Raw genomic sequence first — 19,406 nt, forward strand, 5'->3', positions numbered from 1 at the left:
TGGTGAGAGGCATACTGCCTACTTGGTTCAGTATTCCTGAATTGAAGATACAGGCAATGACTAAGTTCCTCAGCAGCTGAAATTTTGCGTTTCCATAATGCAGCCAAAAATGTAACACCCAATATTAACTGCTCTTTAATTTCCTGTCTGTTTTGCAAAAATATGTAGTTCTCTGCATGGCATGTGTTTTTCTTCCCGCCCCCATCCTTTCCCGATAGCTTAAGTAGGTATCTGGTTCTACCTTTATTCCTGGAAGTTCCTCACAAGTTACAGGAAAGCAATTCTTACTGTGAAACTTTCACCAGCATTCACATTGAAGTTGGTTAAGAGTAAACCAGCAGCGATAATTTCTGTGTGTTTTTCTTTCTTCTAACTGTGTCTCTGCAGAGATAAGGATGCTCTGTGGCAAAAATCAGATGCTCTGGAGTTCCAGCAGAAGCTTAGTGCAGAGCAGAAGTGGCAGGGGGACACAGAGGTTAATCACTGCCTGGACTGCCAGAAGGAGTTTTCATGGATGGTGCGCCGACACCACTGCAGGTCAGTTTGTTGAACTCTATTATACTATTCAAATTACGCAATATTCAGTACGATCATTAAAATGATGGAATACTTCTTAATGTTCACAGTTCATTAGTCAAAATCATTGATACGGGACTTTGTAGAGGCTGAAAGAACATGAGCTCACAAGGGCATGAGACATTAATGGAAATATCCCTTGACATTTATTAAGGAGGCAAAGATCTGGATGCAGCTCTGACTTGGTGAATCTATCAGTTTCCCATTTCTGGAAACAAAGATAATCATGCCCTGTGTAGTATGTTTCTTCCAAGGCCTGTGTTTTTAATGTATTTACTATGCACTGCTCTGAACAAGCTGCGCGTAATATTCACTAAGATGTTTTTGCTACTGTGACAGAAGTATTCCGGAACAAATCCAACATGCTATACAGTTATAAAGTTGGTTACTTATGCCAGATATGTTCAGGCATAATTACTGATTGCAAAGTAATCTTTTCTTAAAAAAGTTAATATTAAATTATTTCCTAAACAACTAGCCTACTTGGAGTTATTACTTACCTGATCTAGATTTTTTTGAATATATTTAAGTGGACACATCTCAGGGTCTTAGTGATATTTTGTTGTAGCTTTTTGCTTTTCTTTATCCTCATGACTGGATTCATCATGTAAGGTATATAATACCAGGACTTCCAGTTGCATATTAAAGTAGGGAACGTCCAGTGGGGATTTATGACCAGTGAAGTCACTTCCAGTAACACTCCATTTCCACCTCTCAAATTACGCATTTCTACTAAATCTGTGAAACCTGCACGTTGTTTAGTAACTACTAATGATTTAAGTGATATGAAAAACTAAAACACTAACAGTTCACAAATAACAGTCATTGCTGCTGGATGCTTTTCTTCAAGAAATTCTTAACATATTCATTAAAAAGTAATTGACAGGTTTAATACTGAGAGACTGCAGAGCAGAGAAAGCAGGAGGGATGAAGGTACATGTATGTGTTCAATATTGTTTCTTCTTCCCTGTCTGAAGGGAAGAGGGGTGATTACTAAGTAGAGACATACCTTACAATCAAGTAGGGTTTTACTCTAAATGAATGTGAAGTTTGGCCTGTGTAATATTATTCAGTATGTTTGCTTCATATGTTTTTATGTATTTATGCTTAAATATAAATTTACTCTTCTTTTTTTTTCAGTATTTTTCTATTTTCCTTGTTTACCAAGGCAGCAAAGTATGAAGTTTTTGTGTCCTGTTTTCAAGAAAACTTGCTTCACCTCAGAAAGCACCACGGTCTTTATTATGAGTTATGCCATGGATGTAGCATTTGGCCTTTTGTAAAGAACAAGACAGCTATGACCAAGCCCCAGACTCTGTCATGTAGACGTGTTCTACTTTTATGTGGTACTGTTATAACACCTTTGGTTTTGACTCATTTCTAGAATGTGTGGTCGTGTTTTCTGCTACTACTGCTGCAACAACTACATGGTGACAAAGCCTGGTGGAAAAAAGGAGCGTTGCTGCAGAGCTTGCTTTAATAAGCCTCGAGTCATTGTGGACAGTGCAGATGACTCTGGATCCAGTGCCAATCCGGAAGGGTCACCAGCATCATTGGAATCACCTGTGTCGCCATCTGAGAGGGCTTTTGGTTAGTGTATTGTTAGCACGCTGTAGAGAAATAAGTAGGGTTCTTAGACAAGAAACCCCATGGTCACCTCCTGCTCCAATAACCTGCATGTTTATAGGGTGTTTTCAGGTTGGGATTGGTCATATCTTTGAATTTGATTGGTTTTGACAGAAATTTTCACGTATGTTAAATGAGTGTCAGTCAGACTGAGATTTTCATTTGGTTCTAGCGGTTAACCTAATGCTTCTGTAAAGGTAGAGGAATGGCTTGGTCTTGCCCCTTAAGGCTTTTTCTTGTTTGTTTTCCAAATGACCACCTAATATTTTTTGTTTCTTTTCATGTCCTTTTGTGGCACAGTTACAAGTGAAGCCTCTAAACCACCAGATGATGCAGCATTTGATATAATCACTGATGAAGAGCTGTGCCAAGTACAGGAATCAGACTCTCTCCACAATGAAAGTCAGATGGAGGAAGACTCTCTGGATCAAAGCGTGACGGATCTGTGAGTAAATGCTGCTTTATAGAGAGGGGACCCTTTGGGATTTTGTTTGGAGTGTTGGGTCTTTTTCCATTTGGTGGGGATAGCCAACCGTTTTGTAAAGAGAAGATATTTTTGTTCCCAGCCACACGTTCAGTAGACCAACACAAAATAATTTCAGTTTATTTGCACAGTCAGCATCAAATCTAGTAAATCCAAACAGCTCCATCCTCTCCCTCCACCTGCTGCATTGCAGCGCAGAGGAGTAGTGCCAGCTCTGTGCTGTCGCCAGGACAGCTGTCACCATTAAAATCAGTTGCAGGCCACACTGGATCACTGGTCATTAACACATAACTCATAATAGGAGCTCAGTGATACTCTTTGTCACGCTCACCATTACTTAATACCAAGAGAACAAGGGAGTGGGGGCAAGCTAAAGAAAGATTTCTGCTTTTATGACAACCTTCATTGAACTGAATGTGAAATAACTAGTCTATGTCTGTAGGATTCCTGCTTTAAACATAAAAGTTTACAGAAAAGGAAAAAGAACAGGAATTGCGTTACTAAATTTGGCACAAGTTTGTTCTGTTTCTCTTAAGAAAATGAGAGTGAGTGCAAGCTTCAGTCATATTTTTTACATCTATTTCTACGTAAATTAGCAACGAAGAGGATCTAAGGCCATCTGAATGTCTGAGTACTTGCTTTCCAAACTATGTTGTAGTATTGTAGTTTAATGTATATTCATATTTATACAAATACTGCTTTACTATCATTCAAATATTTTAAAATAATTTCCAAAAGTTCTGTTCTGTAAAATATAGTCTTTCAAAAACTTTTATGTTTGAGAAGAAAAAAAGAATAGCTATTTCACCTGAATTCTGTACTTGTTTTACTTATGAGCAGAAAAATAAGCATGAAAAATCTAAAGGCTAAACTGAAAATAGACACACAGTAATCAGCCTGCTGCTGAGAAAGCAGACCTAGACATTTTTGCCCTCAGCAGACCCATATCCAGCATAAACCACAGTGACTTGCAGTTTGGATAGAATGCAGACTGTACAGACTTGTTTATTTGGTAAAAGAACTTTTCAAAATTCTGCATTTTTGTTTCTTGGTAAACAAGTTTTGTGTATCCTGCCTATCTTGTATACTATTGACACTGGAAGTATAGAATCATATAATGGTTTGGGTTGGAAGGGACCTTAAAGATCATCCAGTTCTAATCCCACTGCTATGGACAGGGACACCTCCCACTAGATCAGGCTGCCCTAGACCCCATCCAACCTGGCCTTGAACACCTCCAGGGATGGGGCAGCCACAGCTTCCCTGGGCAACCTGTGCCAGTGCCTCACCACCCTCATGGTGAAGAATTTCTTCCTAATGTCTAATCTAAATCTTCCCCCTTCCGGTTTAAGGCTATTCCCCCTCATTCTATCGCTACATGCCCTTATAAAAAGTGCCTCCTCAGCTTTCTTGTAGACACCATTTATTATGTGTGGGGCAGACATGAAGGAACTGGGCTTCACAGGGTTCTTGTGAAGTCAGCATTAACTTTGTTTGCAAAGGGGCAGTTTGCAGTGTGGCAGTTTTGTTTGTTTGTTTTAGGAAGAAAGAAGTGTAGGGTACTACTGTTTTGAATTCCCTCTGCCTGCAGAGGGAAAATCACAGGTGAGTTACCTCTGGAGAGTACAACCAGGAGAAAAGAAATAAGGGTGCATCACCATTTTTTTCAGTTTGGGATTGGGCTAAATTCCTCTTGCCCCCCAAAAAGTATTCAGGCTGCAAGGGTTTCAGCTAACACTGGAGTATAAGTCTTGCAGGACACACACGCAACATCCTACTTGCACCATGTAAACTTTTAAAGGCTGTCCATCTCCCTTTGTTCACAGATTATAGGTAGGAAAGCCAGGAAACAGTGGCTTATCCTCTGTTGCTCTTGATTCACTAGTGTTACTAGTCACTAGGTTGAGTCCTACAGTGGTCACACTTGGAGTGTGAGAAGTACTTTGTAGAGAGCGCAGACCACACTTACCTTTCTGCATGACACCTCTGATGTTTGAAAGGTCTCACTAGCCTGGACACTGAAGGAGAGTGCAGAATGGCTTTCTTATACTGTGGATGACTTGTGCATCTCATGTTGATTTTGTGGTTTTGTGTTATTGGAGAGATGCAGAAACTGATATATGAATCAGATGATGGTTTGGCACCTGTGGTAAGTGTTGAAGAGAAAAAGCAGAGCACAGTGTTGATTATGTCAGCGCAGAAGTTTTCTCACTTGTTTCTGTGGTGAGAAGTATATGTGTACCCAAAGCCTGAGTGTAGATTAGCGCACTCAGATAATGCAGCCTTTGATACCATAGGAGTTTGAGGGTAAACATGCCAGAGCCACTATGCTGAATGTGAGCAAAGGTTCAACTAACCCTCTGTCCTGTCTTTGACAGCAGCCCATGGCAGAGGCACTGATAATTTTCCAGTGTGTTTTCTTCCATCTTCCAAGTATCTACGGTTCAGGGGCTTTCTGAGCTATTGGTTTCAATGCTGCAGATTTCTTGGCCGTACTAGACCAACAGACCACTTTGACATCACATAGACTTTTGATTTTTTGTTTAGAAAATGCCTAGCTAAATGTGGCCTGATTTCTGTCTGGAGAATTCAGATAGTCTTGGAGTATAAATAATAATCTACTGACATCCCAGTAATGTTCTCTTTGCTTGAAATTGAATGTTTGTGGTAGAATATGCTTTGATATTGTGCCTGAGGAAGACACAAAAGATCCAAGATTGTGCTTGCTAGATGCATGTCTGAAGAATGCGTTCAAATAAGTACGTTTTCAGACCAAACTCTTTTTGTCGGGATTCTGCTGATAATAGTCCGAGCTGTTGGGGGTTTTGCCAGAGATTTGAACTAATTGGTGAAGCTTGGAAGGGAAGGGAAACAAACAGCCAGGAGAGGGAGGAGAAGGGAGGCTGGGTGGTCCAACTAGACAGAAAGAAGATCTGTGATAGATGTGATCTGTTGACATGGTTTCTTACAGCCTTACTCTGGCTAAGTGCCTCGCTGAGGTTTTAACACTGACCATGGCTTATTCTGAGCATGAGTCCTTGCTGGACTGGAAATGTGTGTTGGTGCTCAAAGCAGTGAATTATCCTAAAGGTGGTTTTCTATTTGTCTCCCTTTTGGTGGCTACTGTACTGTTACTCTGTTTTTCACTTGTTCTCTTCATTTAACGCTGCCCCTGTAGTTCTTCCCTTGAAGTGACATGAAATTATTACTTTGTAGCAGCAAATTTTGATAGATTGCTGTCATTGGTACAGGTCAGTTGAGAACCCAATAAAACTCATCTTGATGATGAGCTATGCAGCTGTGTGGCAGGGTAAGCCCAGGAACCAGCATAACTCTGGCTGACCTCAAAACAACTCTTTCCTAATGGTTAGGATTAGGTAGTAGTCGCTTCATGCTTTCAGGTCTGTTGTGTGATTTTTAGAGGAACCTGGCTGAAATCTGAATGTGAGAAGGTGAGAGAAGCTGTGCAGTTGTGGTACATCCTGCTGCTTTAAGACTCACGAATTCTCTTTTGAAGTGCTGCGTTCTTAAACTCTTATTTCTAAAGCATTCACATTTTGCAGATTGTGTCCTAAAACCAAAGCCAGGATATTGTATAGCACCGGATCAGAGTCCCTAGGGTAAACCAGTGCACTGTTTGCATTTTAATATAGAATAGAAATTACATGTCCTGTAGAAATTGAAAGCAGAATAAATACAGACAGCAGAAGTGTAAGAAACAAACAAACAAAAAGCAAAATTGTCACTACCTTGATATGGAAAGAAAGGCTTTGTTCATACCTTGAGACTATATCTGATAAAAAGGACATCTCAGCCTGTTTGTGCTGTGGTTGCTTTGGTTTGAATTCTTTGTTTCTTAATGACACACAACACTGTTTCCTGACCTAATTACAACTCACATGGCCGGGCAGGTTGCCAGCGTGGCCAGAAGTGGGAACTGCGTGTGTTTTGAAGCATTCGCTACCCTGGGCAGAACCAGCCAGGGAGAGGAGTGGGGACAGGAGCACCTCTGCCACCCTGTGCTGCTACAGCCTGCCTTGCAACTGCACGTTGGGACGGCAGCTTTACTTGCCACGCAGCTGTGAAAGCACAGCACATTCTTTCCTAGTCTTGCTTTTAAGGATATTGGACCATATTTTTTTTATCGGAGGAACAAGAGAGATTGTGTACTAAGGAAAGGATTGCTGAAGCTGGTTTCTAAAGGGAAAAAGGTGACATGGGCACAATGGTGCCAATAAGGGGCAGGAATTACTGAGCTACAGCGATCTGGTAGGAAGGACTGTTAATGGGGAGAAACCAGAGTGAGCACCTCCCATATTGAGGACAGGCTGAGAGAGTTGGGGTTGTTCACTCTGGAGAAGAGAAGGCTCTGAGGACATCTTATAGCAACCTTCCAGTGGCTGAAAGGGGCTACAAGAAAGCTGGGAAGGGACTGATCACAAAAGCTTGTAGTGATAGGATGAGGGGAAATTGGTATAAACTGCAGAGGGGAAGGCTTAAGCTAGACATTAGGAAGAATTTCTTCACCATGAAAGTGGTGAGGCACTGGAACAGTTTGCCCAGGGGAGTTGTGGCTGCCTCATCTCTGGAGTTGTTCAAGGCCAGGTTGGATGGGGCCTTGGGCAGCCTGGTCTGGTGGGAGGTGTCCCTGCCTGTCACATGGGGGTTGGAACTGGATGATCTTTAAGGTCCTTTCCAACCCAAACTATTCTATAATTCTCTGATCCTCATTATTTGAGACAGAAAAACATTTGGAGCCTTCCCCTCTAGTAGTTTGCTACTGTTTAGCTATAACTCACCACTTGATGCATCTCGAGCTTTTCATCATTTTCTGTAAGATCCTCCTAATTTTACACCCATGAAGAAATAGAGAATGGGCTTAAGACAGGCATGGAAATAAGCCAGCACTTCTGTTATGATGATTGCATATTCAAAGCTGCTGTTCCAGTTAAAGCTCCAGTCCATGATCGTTGTCGGTCTCAGGAAAGTATAAGGTGGCTGAATGGCAACTACAGAATTATTTTTTTTTAGAGATTTGTTCTTTCAAAAATTCCTGACATGCAGTGAAGTTCTAATCATCAATGAGTAGTAGTAGATGGTCACAGCTAGCATGGGCATAAAATGGCCAGTGGTAATTTAGATCACTTCAAGAACCAGATCTGTGCCATAGTTTGGGCATTCTTCCTGACATATTGCCCTACCAATGCTAAACACCTCACTAAAAATAAACTGCAGTGCAGCAAATGCTGGTGAGATCGTCCACATAAAGACACAGATTAATTTGCCCCATGTCACTAATTTGATTTGACATATATTGACACATATGTGCAGTAAGCTAGTTGCAGATGGTAAACACTAAGAGTTAACATTGAAGCGTAGAAGTTCAGAGTATACAAGCCCTGTATAATACAACACACCACAGGATTTCTTCAGGATTTAATTCTGAAAGGAATTTCTTATTTTTAACTCCAAAAGCCGTTCATTATGTTGATCACAGTATTTTTAGTGTCATTTGTAAGTAATACTTTCCATATATAAGAACAGGCACACTAGACCAGATCATCCTGCTGAGGGACAGTGACCAACAGCAGATGCCTGAGGAGGAGCAGAAGAACAGGATAAGCATGAAATAATGCTACTTCAAGATGTTCCACCAAGCTCCACCAATCTGTGTCTCAAGGATTTACTAAACCAGAGCTGTTTTCTTCTTGGTTTAGTGTCTTTTCCAGGCTTAGTTCCTCCTGTTTTCAGCCCCACTTCATTTCACTTTTAAAACAAAAAAGAAGAGAAACAATCCAGACTGCTTTAATAGAAACACCGGAGGATGCATATTCATTAGCTGGGAACCTGGCAAGCTGCGGGAACATCCTCAATGCTGCCACCTAGTGTGAATAGGTCATGCGAGAATAAGTTTTCCTGTTGAGGGATAAGACCCCCAGTTGAATCGTGACACTGTTTTTTATATTTTCTACACAGGCTACTAGACCTCAGTTTAGACCATTGGACTCGATGGGATACGATAAGGAGAAGGAGGATTTGCTTTGTGATTGTAATGCACTCGGGTTTAAGAGACAAAGTAGAAAACTTAGAGTTCCCTTAGCCTATATTGAGTACATGCAGTGAATTTATTGATTAGGGCAGCCAAGTGGCAAGCAAACTACCTAATCATGTGCTAGGTTGCAGCGAAAGGAATAGGGAAAATCATGTGTTAGAGGAGAACGTGGAAAATGTACCAGTCCTGGGATTTAATTTGTATTTCAGGGTCCCAAAAGAAAGGTGAAATTAGTGGATTAAATAAGGAACTCTAATGGCATTGTGTAATAAATCATGGAGTTTGACACTTCTGGGATGCCAGTAGTTGGGACGCTCTCTTGGTCTCTATGAATTCAAGGATGTGAAATTAAAGCTGTGTACCGGTCGTGGTGGGAAGGAGAGTTCTGTGGATCACAGCAGGAAGTTTGTTGCTGTTCGCACTGTGCAGGCAAAATATATGTATAGATTTACAAGCTATAGGTTAGTTTTCTAGGGTTTTTTTCAGAATCAGTTTTCTTATCTAGTTGTATAAAGATGGTTAACAATGAAATTATTTGTATCCCTTCTAAGTGTTTGCATAGATGTTGTATTAATTTTTATGGACCAACATGTTGTATGTCATGCCTACATTTAATTTGGCAGGTAGCATCTGGTTATACCTCAGGGTCTGGCACTTAGTCACAGATTTGAATCTTCCATGCAGGTTGCAGCTGTCTCCTTAGGATATTAACAATAATGGTATGACTCTAAAGAAATCAAAAGGCTACAGGAATAAGAGAAAATGAATTTCACAGATAAGAGTGCTTTATGAGTCCAGGAAGTGTGTAGACAGTGGGTGCAGTTTAATTTGCGGTTATAACAGTATATTTTTCGTGTTTCCAATCAGTAGTGTCACTCCACTAAACTCATACGTAGTTGTATGTGCTGATGCATTATATTCAGATGCTACTAATGACCAGCTGAAGGTGCTGTTACCTGTTACCTGAAGTTGTTTTCTACTGCTCTTCTATTCAGCAGTGACCCCTAGGATTTAAAAGGAAATGCTAAACTCTGCATTTGAGAATTGGTCTACAGAATGTGTGGCAGTTAAGCTCCTGCTGTATGATTACTCTTGATGGTTCAGAAGCACGTATAAATGATATTCCATTTTATTAGATTCCACTGTTTTTTGAAAGGAACAGCCAGTTGGTTCCCTGTATATAAGGATCCTTGGCATTTTTCTTTGAGTAACATCTCCTAATTGTTGCAGTTATCAACCTGCTAAGATGCAGAAAGGCAAAGTAAGTATAGGCTTGAGAAGCATTAACTTACTTGGAAACTATCAGCATTTGCTTACTGACTCTCAACTCATTCTTCTCTCTGTGTCCTGGCCCTGTAATTCATAGCTGGTGCTACTCCAGTGCTCACCCAGAGCGTGCACCCTTTTTGAGGTAAGGAGTGAATGGCAAGTTCTTTAACCTCCTTCCTCTGCTCCCCTGGACACATGGTGGGGAGGAGGTGTCCTGCTTTGTCATGCTGTAACAGCTTCTTTGGTGTATTTGTGTTTGAATCACCCAGTATTTCTTGCACGAAAAGATGATACATGGGAGTAGAATCATAGAGATAAAATGTTCTGTGTACCATAGTCAGAGTAAGGAAATGGATAACAAGTTTGTAAAACACTTCACAGATTAAATCTAGGGCAAACACCATATCCCTGGGCAGGCTTTGTTTAAGGGACAAGTCTAGGTAGCTTTGCTTGTGTTTGCCCTCCATCAAGATATCCTCCTGTCAGGGAATCTTTAAATCCCGACAGTGTCTTAATTTATCTTAAGATTGTAGAAGAGGTGTTCTAGATGTATGTATTCCTCTTAGCTCAGGAAACAACGAGCAGAAGGAGGCTGCAGTTTTGCCTAGACAATTTTGTCACAAAATAAGAATTCTAGAGTTTGGCATCATGACCATCAAAATGTTTCTACTTAAGGAAGGGAACAGCATGCAGGTAGTATTTGACTACAGTTTTCTTTTTTTTTTTTTTTCCCTTGTCCTAGAAACAGCATGTGTAATTCTTCAACCTTTGATGAATCAGAAGAGTGGCAAGTTGCTCAAGATGCTGAGATATGCTTGTTGAAGTCAGGAGAAATCATGTAAGCAGAACTACTGTAATTACTACCAGGCTGAAAGGCTGAGCTCAAATATGAGCTATGCGAGCATTAGTCTTGCAGACTCCTGGAACAGCTGATCGCTTGTGTCCCACAGTAGAACTTGATCTGAGGAGGAGCAGTGATTATTGCTCAACTATGCAGAGCAACAGCAATGTACCAGGTCCTCTCTCTTCGGTCCTACAAAACTCTAATTTATGGGTAAAAAGAAATCATGATTTGGGTCCATATGACATCAAAAAACCTTCCTTCCTTCCTACTCTTATTGCAGGTGGTGCTGTGAAAAGGAAGGGAGCTTAGGGAGAAGTCTCTTGGCGTTCTAGTATTCTAGATATATGCCATAGCATAAAATGTTCAGCCGAACCTCTGTGCAACTTCTGAGAACTGCGTACGCACAATTCTCTGTGTGTATCCTGCTCTGTAGTTATGGGCAGTAGCAATACAGTGTGTCATGTGCATAGCCAAGAAGGGAATCTAACATATGAAAATGCCCGTGACTTGGAGAAATTCCCCTGTACTCACTCTCCCCTTAAGCGTAGCTTTGAAATTTTGGTTTAGTTATGGAGAAATTTTTTAAAATTTTGACTGCAAGGAGATAAATTAGTCCATGTTTCAACCTTGTTGCTGCTGTTCAGAGAACCAGGTAAATGAAGCAGTAACTAAACTCATAGGTGAGCTGTAGAGCAAAACCTAGAGTGATTATTCATTTATTAAAATCAAAGATCACCTGAGACACCCCAGCAGTTACTTCAGCTAAGAGGAAAGAGTAACAAGGTAAGCAAAACTTCATGTAAAGCTTCTTCTCTGGCGAGAGTACAATTATTATGATGAATGAGCTGTGATCCTCAACCACTATGTAGTTGTGGCTTGGAACTGTACTCCTCTTTACTGTAGAACAGCAAATCCTCATGGTGACTGTATGATATCTTCTGATAAATGTGTTGATTTTTGGCAGCTGCTGACAAACACATCACAGTGCTGTGATTTACTGTGAGCTCATTGATTTGGAAACAATTTATCCAGCCTAAAGAATGATATGTTAGATTGGTTTTAGTTAGGGTAATGTGGGTGAGATCCACAGCTCTTAGAAATCACAGGTTTCCCCTGAAGAAAGCAAGCAGCATTGTCCTGTTTAAGGACCTCACTGACTGCAGTCTGCAATAGATACCAGAATGAGGCAGGCTAATATAATGCTTCAGGGCTCAGGATCATCTAGGTGCTAAGAACTTCCTTTTTACTTGGAAGTACTTTGAGTCAGCTTGCTTGGGTAAACCAGACCAAGCTGTAGCATTAGGTGCTTCATAGAATCAGATTTAGACAGAGCTGCTGTTCGCATTCCATCCATCTGTTCCCTCTCTGCTCCTGATCCCTATTTCCTGTAAAAAATGATAGCTAGAAAGATGAATAAATTAGGGGACCTTCTTTTTTAAGGTTTGTTTAGAAAGAACGGTAGAGGGCAGCAGATTTTTGAAAAAAATTGTAACTCAAAAAGTTTTTTCAAGTGCTAGTTTTTTCTAGTCAAAATGAAATAAATAAGTGAATAATATCTGCATTTGACAGAGCAGTGAAAGAGCTTGATGTCGGTCGCCTTTTCTGTAGTTCTCACCTCCATCCAAGACTCAGTTTCGTGCATCTTGTGGGCCTGTCCCAAAGTTGCTGTGGAGTGTGCCTCAAATAGATAGAAAATAAAAAGCAATTATTATTGTTTCTGTGTGAGTAATTACGTAGGATCTATTCCAGTACTTGTATTTTTTTCTCTCACAGGATCAAATTACCCCTTACAGTGGAAGAGATCTTAAATTTTGGGGAAAGCAACAGAGAGCTATTCATTAAATCCAGCACCTACAGTATCATTCCCATCACCGTTACAGAGATGGGGCTAACCATTAGCTGGATCTTTTCATCAGACCCTAAAAGCATATCCTTCAGCGTTGTCTACCAAGAATCAGAAGACACACCACTGGATCAGTGCAAGGTAAGGCCTTTGTTTCTCCTTTAGAGATTGTAGTACACTACAATTAGCTGCCTAGAGGAATCAACAAGTACAGCTAGGAGGTCACCACAAGAGTGCCAGTTGCTATTGCATTAAGGACTTGTTTTTCCAATTAAGCTACAGTTCTGTTGAGAGCAGGGCCATGTCTTTAATTATTTAATGTTGCCTGCAAAAGTTGAGTTGAAAAGCACTGTAGCTTCTGTTGGTCACTTCTAAATTCCCCCTCCCTACTATTATTATGCGAAAATAGAAGTCCAATCCTGCAAAATTCTTTTTTCCCTCCTCAATATTACTTAATTTGTAAACCCCTTTGGGCTGATCTTGCCAGACTCTTAAGTAGAGACCACAAAGAGACAGATAAATTGATTAGGTTAACTGCATTCCTTCCAGTGAAGCATATATTTAAGAGTTCTGATGGTGTGCAAAATTGCTTTGCCTCTGCTCAAGGTACCAGTTTTCGTATGTGCTGTCCTTATTTCATGAAGATTATGGATGAGGTAAATCAGTGTTACTCAGCTAATTGCAATTTTTAATGAAGAAAAGGCAGCTATTGGTTTAGCCCATGCCAGAAGAGGGAACTCTAAGGCTGTGGTTTCACTGGGGGAGTAAGACTTTCATATAGCACACATTAATTCACTCCATGGTTATTAACTCTATGTAAAATCTCTTTTTTTTCTTAATCTGAAAGCTGAATGAGGAGTGAATGTTTCTTCTGTCTTGATATGTCTGATATAACTTCGGGTTTTATAGGGTGATGTTTGATCTACATCAGCTGCTGTTCTGACAGCTGACTGCTACGGTTTCACAGCAGGATATATGGTTACACACACTTTTGCTGTAAGCGTAGATAAACAATTAAGATTTGCTGAGAAAGTTTATAACAGAGGGACTGGAAAAGCATATATTAAAAGACGTTTAACTAAATACTACTTTTGGATGTATTTGTATTCATTTAGTGTAGCACTGCTGACATGTCATGGTTTAGTCCCAGCCCAGCCAATTTCAGCAGCTAAAACTGAGCAGTTCAGTTCCTGATTCACTTCCCCACACATCAGGGAAAGGGAAATGAAAGCAGTAAACTTGCAGGTTGGAAACTAAACAGCTTTAATGAAATAATAATAACAATGAAGAAAATACTATTAATGAGAAAATAGTAAAATATAGACAAATAGCTGAAATTGCATTCCCCACCCCTTGATGGCTGTACATCACCACAAATGCTGCAGAGCAGGCAAGATGAGTGGCAGGAGGGAGCAGGGCTCAGGAACTGAATTCAGGAACGCAGGGATCCAGGATCAGGGGCAAACAGACAGACAAGGTCCTTGCTGAACGTCATCCATTGAAGAAGAGAAAGAGACCCTCGTGATCTCTCAGTCTTATATTGAGTTTGATGTGTATGGGATGAAGTACTCTGTTGGTCAGTTTGAGGTCACCTGTCCTGTCTGCTTCTCCCTGCAGGTGCGACCTTTTTCGCCTCTTTGACGTATGGTATTCCACCAGCTTCAAGGATGGCCTTTGTTTCTGTAGGAATAAGTATAAGCATTGGCCTTTCTTCATACCAGTGCCCCATGTTATCACTTCTAGAGAGGAACACTGCCTAAAAAGCATGCAGTTAACTTTCAGAAAATGAAGTTACTTAGACTTGAATTAGCTGAAGTTAGAAAATTGTTTCCACTTTAGTTCAAACCAGAACGTTATGTTAGTAAGCTTGCTTAGATTAACATTGTAAAGATCAGGATTTGATTCTATCTCTAAAGCAGAGCTTTATAGCCACAGCTTAATGCTGTAAAGAGGTTATCAAAGGAGAGCAATTGTCTCACTGAGATTTTAGTTTGGCTGAATTTTTAATGCTAATCAGTGAGAACAGATAGTTTTGCAGACACATACACACCTAGGGAGTTTCGAGGATGGCTCGAGTCTAAATATTTTTCCGAAGGCAAATGTTAATGTATAGGGCAAATAGCAAGTTTCATTTTGATATGCATTGAATTCCAGGTTCTTATTCCTATGACCCGCTGCAACTCTCATAAGGAAACTATCAGAGGACAGGTGAAGGTCAGAAACTCTGGAATCTACACGCTGATATTTGACAACACATTCTCTAGGTAGGTTCTAGCTGGGTGTGAAAGGTGAGATAATCTTGCAGACAGTGGAACTGATTTCATGTACCATTATTCTGCCACTCACAAGTCAGTATGAAAAATTGCTCTTGGCTTCCAAAAGATCTTCAGCCCAAGTTTTGGTTCTTGTTCTGGTTCAGGTTCTTTTCTGCCCCCATAGCAGAATTCTGCTCTTCTCTCTCAACCTCTGGGAAGGTAAACAGAAGTAAGCAAGCAATTTGTGACTCTTTTTAAGACAGTTTAGTCAGGATTGCCATTGTGTTAACAATAGACCTGACAGCCCTTGTGCAGGCACTCTTCTCTTTAACACCAGTCAGTTTTTTTGCTTGAGTATAAACTGAAAGACTTGATTACACTTTTAGAGCTTCCTGTCTACTTGACTTCAGCTAACGTGATCATCTTGTTCTCTTTTTCTCCTTGACAGATTTATCTCAAAAAGAGTATTTTATCACTTGGCTATCGAGCGACCTGTCATCTATGATGGAAGTGATTTTCCATAGCCTTGACTATACTGTGTTATTTTTAATTATTTTTTTTAAGAGACACTATTATTTATGTATACAGAATCACTATGATTACCACTGCGTTTGAAGACTTTGAAACTATGCAGTAGTTTTAAAACACTTAGAGAACATGTATACACTAAAAAACAGAAGCCTTTTTAGGAACACTAATGGTTCTGTACTGTGTACAGGTTGCTGAAGAGCCATGCTGTTTGATTTAGCAGGTCAATAATAATTACATTTTTTTCAGTGGGGAAAAAAATAAGTATGAGGGTGTCTAAATGCAAACTGAAATTCTCTATTGAAAAATGAATTACTTTTCTTCCAAAAATATCTTTCAAAAGGAAATCAGAAGAAAAATATGTATTTTTGTTGACCTCTTCACTGAGGAGTAAACTTAACCATCACTGTTCTGCTCTACTGCTCTTACAGTCAGAACAACAACTATGCAATACTTCAATCTTCACAGGCATATATTGTAATCCATCTAGAATTTTTTATCGTTTGCAAGTTTTATAAGCAGCAAACATCGGGTTTTTTTACATTTTGGGTTAAGATTTGGTTAGTCTTAACTGGCTTTTACAAATGCTTTGATACTGAATACCAGTTACAAATCAATACAACACAAAACTACAACTCCTTTCACTTTTGCTCACTGTACTCTGTAAGTTGGTCCACTGAAATCAGCTCTTAAGACGAGTACCAGTGACAGGATCAGGAGTATAATTTGTAGAATAAAGTACTACTCACTGTGTGGTATCAGGAAAAGGAACATTCCTTTTTCCTGCTTTAGCACCTTAGTCATGAGCATTCACAGAAAAGCACAGTTTCTAGGAGGGTCAGCAGTGTCTCTCTCTCTCTAGACCACATGGAAGGTAGCAATAATGTTTGATTCAGTCTCAAAAAGTCCATCCAGAACCAGATGCATATCCAGCCTTGATGAGCTTTCCACCTGGTGTTAGTGTATTCAATCCTTTTCCTAATCCTTTCAGTTGCCCTAGACAACTGCTAACTTCCCGTCTATGGTTTGGAGACAGCACTGGTTGTAAACGCTGCCTTTTCAGGGAAGACTGGGTTCTCTTTTGTACAAAATTTCCATGCAAACCGTCTGCTTTCTATATAGGATTTCATTTTTTTTATCAAAATATCTGAAAGCAGGTTTTTTTCTGTTTAAAAATCCTGTCTTCTGATGGAAAGACAAAACACTTGGCAGGAGAAAGGAGAAAAGTTCTTTCTCCCAACCAGCCCTCCTCATCATTTCACGTGTGTCTGATTTCTCATATTATTGTTCTCCCAAGGAAACCTCAGGCCTGTCAGGCTTTAAGTGTAGCTATTGGTAGAAGCCAGCACAGCCTGCCAGGAACCCTGTAGGCTCTTGGTGGCACCTGTTGCTGGTGTACAGGGGTCATGGTGGGAGGCAAAAATAAAGCATGAAGGGCAAAAAGGGCAAGCACAAGGTGAAGCAAATGATTTAATGAAGAGGAAAGGGGCGAACTAGTAAATGTGAAGACCAGAGCAGGGAATTGGAGGGAGCAGCTCAACTAGGGAAGGAAGTCAGGAGAGTCTAGCTGGTGTTTGTGTGTTGCTGGTCCAATCCATTATCCGTAAGGGATCTCCCACACCAAAAGGCTGGCTGTTTAAAAGATGGAGATCGCAAGACAAGGGTTAGATGTTTAAATAGTAGCGGCTGAGGTGGAGGAAATTCCTGATTTTAGGAAAGAAAAGAGTACTGCAGATGTAGCTAAACGTTGCTAATCATTAATTCCAGTTGTTAAGATGTACAAAAGCAGTCCTCTTGGAAAACATTGTGGAAGAATGACTGCTTTTCATGGAGCACCTAGATTTTAGGTGTCTGACAACTCATCCAGCTTATCAACAGGTTTCCCATCCTTTCAGATGCCTCTTCCTGGTATTGGTAGTGTGCTCTCCAGCCTCTGCCGGGCAGCGGGATCAGTGGGAGCGGGAGCTGCTTTACTCTTCTTCCTGAGGGAACAGGCTGCAATGCAGTTAAACCCTTACTTGGTTGTGTGCATGAAAATGAGATGGACAAGAGACTGAAGTTGGCAATAAATGGCAACAGTTCACGAATTATGGCCTATTTCAGTGTTGAAGCTATTTTTTATATTTAATTAGGTAAGGAGAGATTATTTATTACTTAAATACAGAGTACTGTGTATGATATTCTATGCAGTTTCACTGAGCTATTACGGAAGTCCACTACAGTTTTCCTTTAAGCTTTTAGGTTTGGTTTTAAAAAGCATTTTGCTGTTGTTTTAGAATACTAATCTTACTAGGATATATTTCTTAAAATGCCAAATGTAAGGGTAAAGGGACACTGTCAAGTATCTTAGGCTAAAATACGAAAACTCTGCTCAGAAGTATTTGAAATATCTCTATTTGGAATTATTTGACCGACTTGCCTCTGGATTTCTTCTCTGTATCCCAGTTCTTAGCATTTTTTCATCCTGTGGCAAATATTTTTAAGCCACTGTTCATGTAACTCCTAAAGTATTTGGCTCCGTCCCATAAGCCAGCTGTCTCCCTGCACATCTTTCATGTAGGCAGTCCTGAGGCTGGCTGAAGCCTCAGGAGAGGATAAAACACTGGATTGTTTTTATTTAGCATTTGACTCTTTATGGTACCTTTTCTTCAGGTTTTCCTGCCCCATGAGAATAGTTGTATGGCTCTTTTGCTTTCTGAAAGAGGACTAATTGCAGGAGCCAGAACCTGTAGTTTAAAGACAAAATGAGGAGGTTTGCTTATAGTCAAGAAGAACATTTAAGAAGGAGAAAAAGCTTCAGAAGAGGAAATACTCCAGCTGGTAACGTACAACAGGTAGGCCGGAGTGCAACTGTTCAAGAATGAGAATCCCATTGTGTCAGCTAGAAGAGGGAGTCTTTTCCACCTCAAGCTGTCCAGAGAATGCAATAAAGAACCTGTCATTAGTACTGAACTCTTGTTTGAATGTACCAGGTGGTTTATTACTGGGGCCATGGAGACCATATAAAGGACTTAGCACAAGTGTAGGTTTGTGCAAGAGATTTCTTTCAAGCACCCTATACTTCCATTCATAAAGGACTCATTCATGTGAGCTGTGCCAGGGATGCTAGTAAATCTGTTTATTTACTCAGGTGGTTTGTTGAACTGGCCATTTTATCATCGGCAGGAATGCAATTAGGAGAAAAGAAAGGGGATGTCGTATTTGTGGGACAAAGAGTATACACTGTGGTCAGCAAAAGTGATTGAGTGTTTTTCCTGGGTGCTGGAACAATGGAAGGTGGTAGTTTTTGTTATGCAGAGATTTATGCAAAGGAAAGAACGTTGCTTCTTTAATAAAATGACAGTGTTCCTTTACTCAACTTTACTCAATGTTGCTTTATGAAAAATCACAGAGCTGTATTTCACAAGAGCATACCACCTTACAAAGCAAAGCTGCAGAAGCCTGACTTTGCTCCTTTTTTAAAACTGAAATTGCACTATAATTTTAATTATGCTCAGTCACTGAGGTTGTCACTTGTTCAGAAGCATCTCTAGGTCTTAACTGCCAAAGAATTGCAAACTTTGTTCACATAAAACTTCATGCTCCAGGTGAAAAACAAATTTGTGTGCACCAGCATCTGTGCAGTTACAGAGATGTAGACGGTTGTGTACTGAAAAGTTTCTTGATGCTTTTTTTCCCCTTTTTTTAACCTCAGGAATTAAAAAAAATAAAATTCCATATCACTGAGAATGTGTGTGCCTTTTCTGCCTTGTAGAGATAGCTTTGCCTGGAAGATAAATCAGATTATTCCATAATCTATTTCTAAACAGGAAAAAAATTAACAACGTAAGGAAAACAGAACATAGTTCGTTGTGCTGGTGGATACTGGGCACGTCTATACAGTACAACAGAGCAACAGCGGAGATCCCAGAAGGCCAACCATATCCTGG

The 19,406-nt window shown here is 40.2% G+C and overlaps 1 protein-coding gene and 1 pseudogene across 4 annotated transcripts in view; one reads left to right on the top strand and one right to left on the bottom strand.

The window, feature by feature from the left end:
* FYCO1 (FYVE and coiled-coil domain autophagy adaptor 1) overlaps positions 1-19,206 on the top strand; it is a 45,516-nt gene extending 26,310 nt beyond the window's left edge. For 2 of the 4 annotated variants that reach the window (XM_069860054.1, XM_069860055.1), the window contains exons 12-18: positions 388-537; positions 1,961-2,166; positions 2,503-2,647; positions 10,750-10,845; positions 12,625-12,835; positions 14,849-14,958; positions 15,398-19,206. In XM_069860054.1, the coding sequence (XP_069716155.1) occupies positions 388-537; positions 1,961-2,166; positions 2,503-2,647; positions 10,750-10,845; positions 12,625-12,835; positions 14,849-14,958; positions 15,398-15,473 (994 nt within the window). In that variant the 3' untranslated portion in view covers positions 15,474-19,206. Of the gene's footprint in view, positions 1-387; positions 538-1,960; positions 2,167-2,502; positions 2,648-10,104; positions 10,169-10,749; positions 10,846-12,624; positions 12,836-14,848; positions 14,959-15,397 lie in introns of those variants that run through there. The other 2 variants (XM_069860057.1, XM_069860056.1) reach the window with 2 other exon arrangements.
* Positions 7,392-9,341, bottom strand: LOC138722122 (C-X-C chemokine receptor type 6-like; annotated as a pseudogene).
* Positions 19,207-19,406: the final 200 nt, after the last annotated feature.

The sequence above is a fragment of the Phaenicophaeus curvirostris genome, chromosome 6 (genome assembly GCF_032191515.1).
Source record: "Phaenicophaeus curvirostris isolate KB17595 chromosome 6, BPBGC_Pcur_1.0, whole genome shotgun sequence".
Taxonomy (NCBI): domain Eukaryota; kingdom Metazoa; phylum Chordata; class Aves; order Cuculiformes; family Cuculidae; genus Phaenicophaeus; species Phaenicophaeus curvirostris.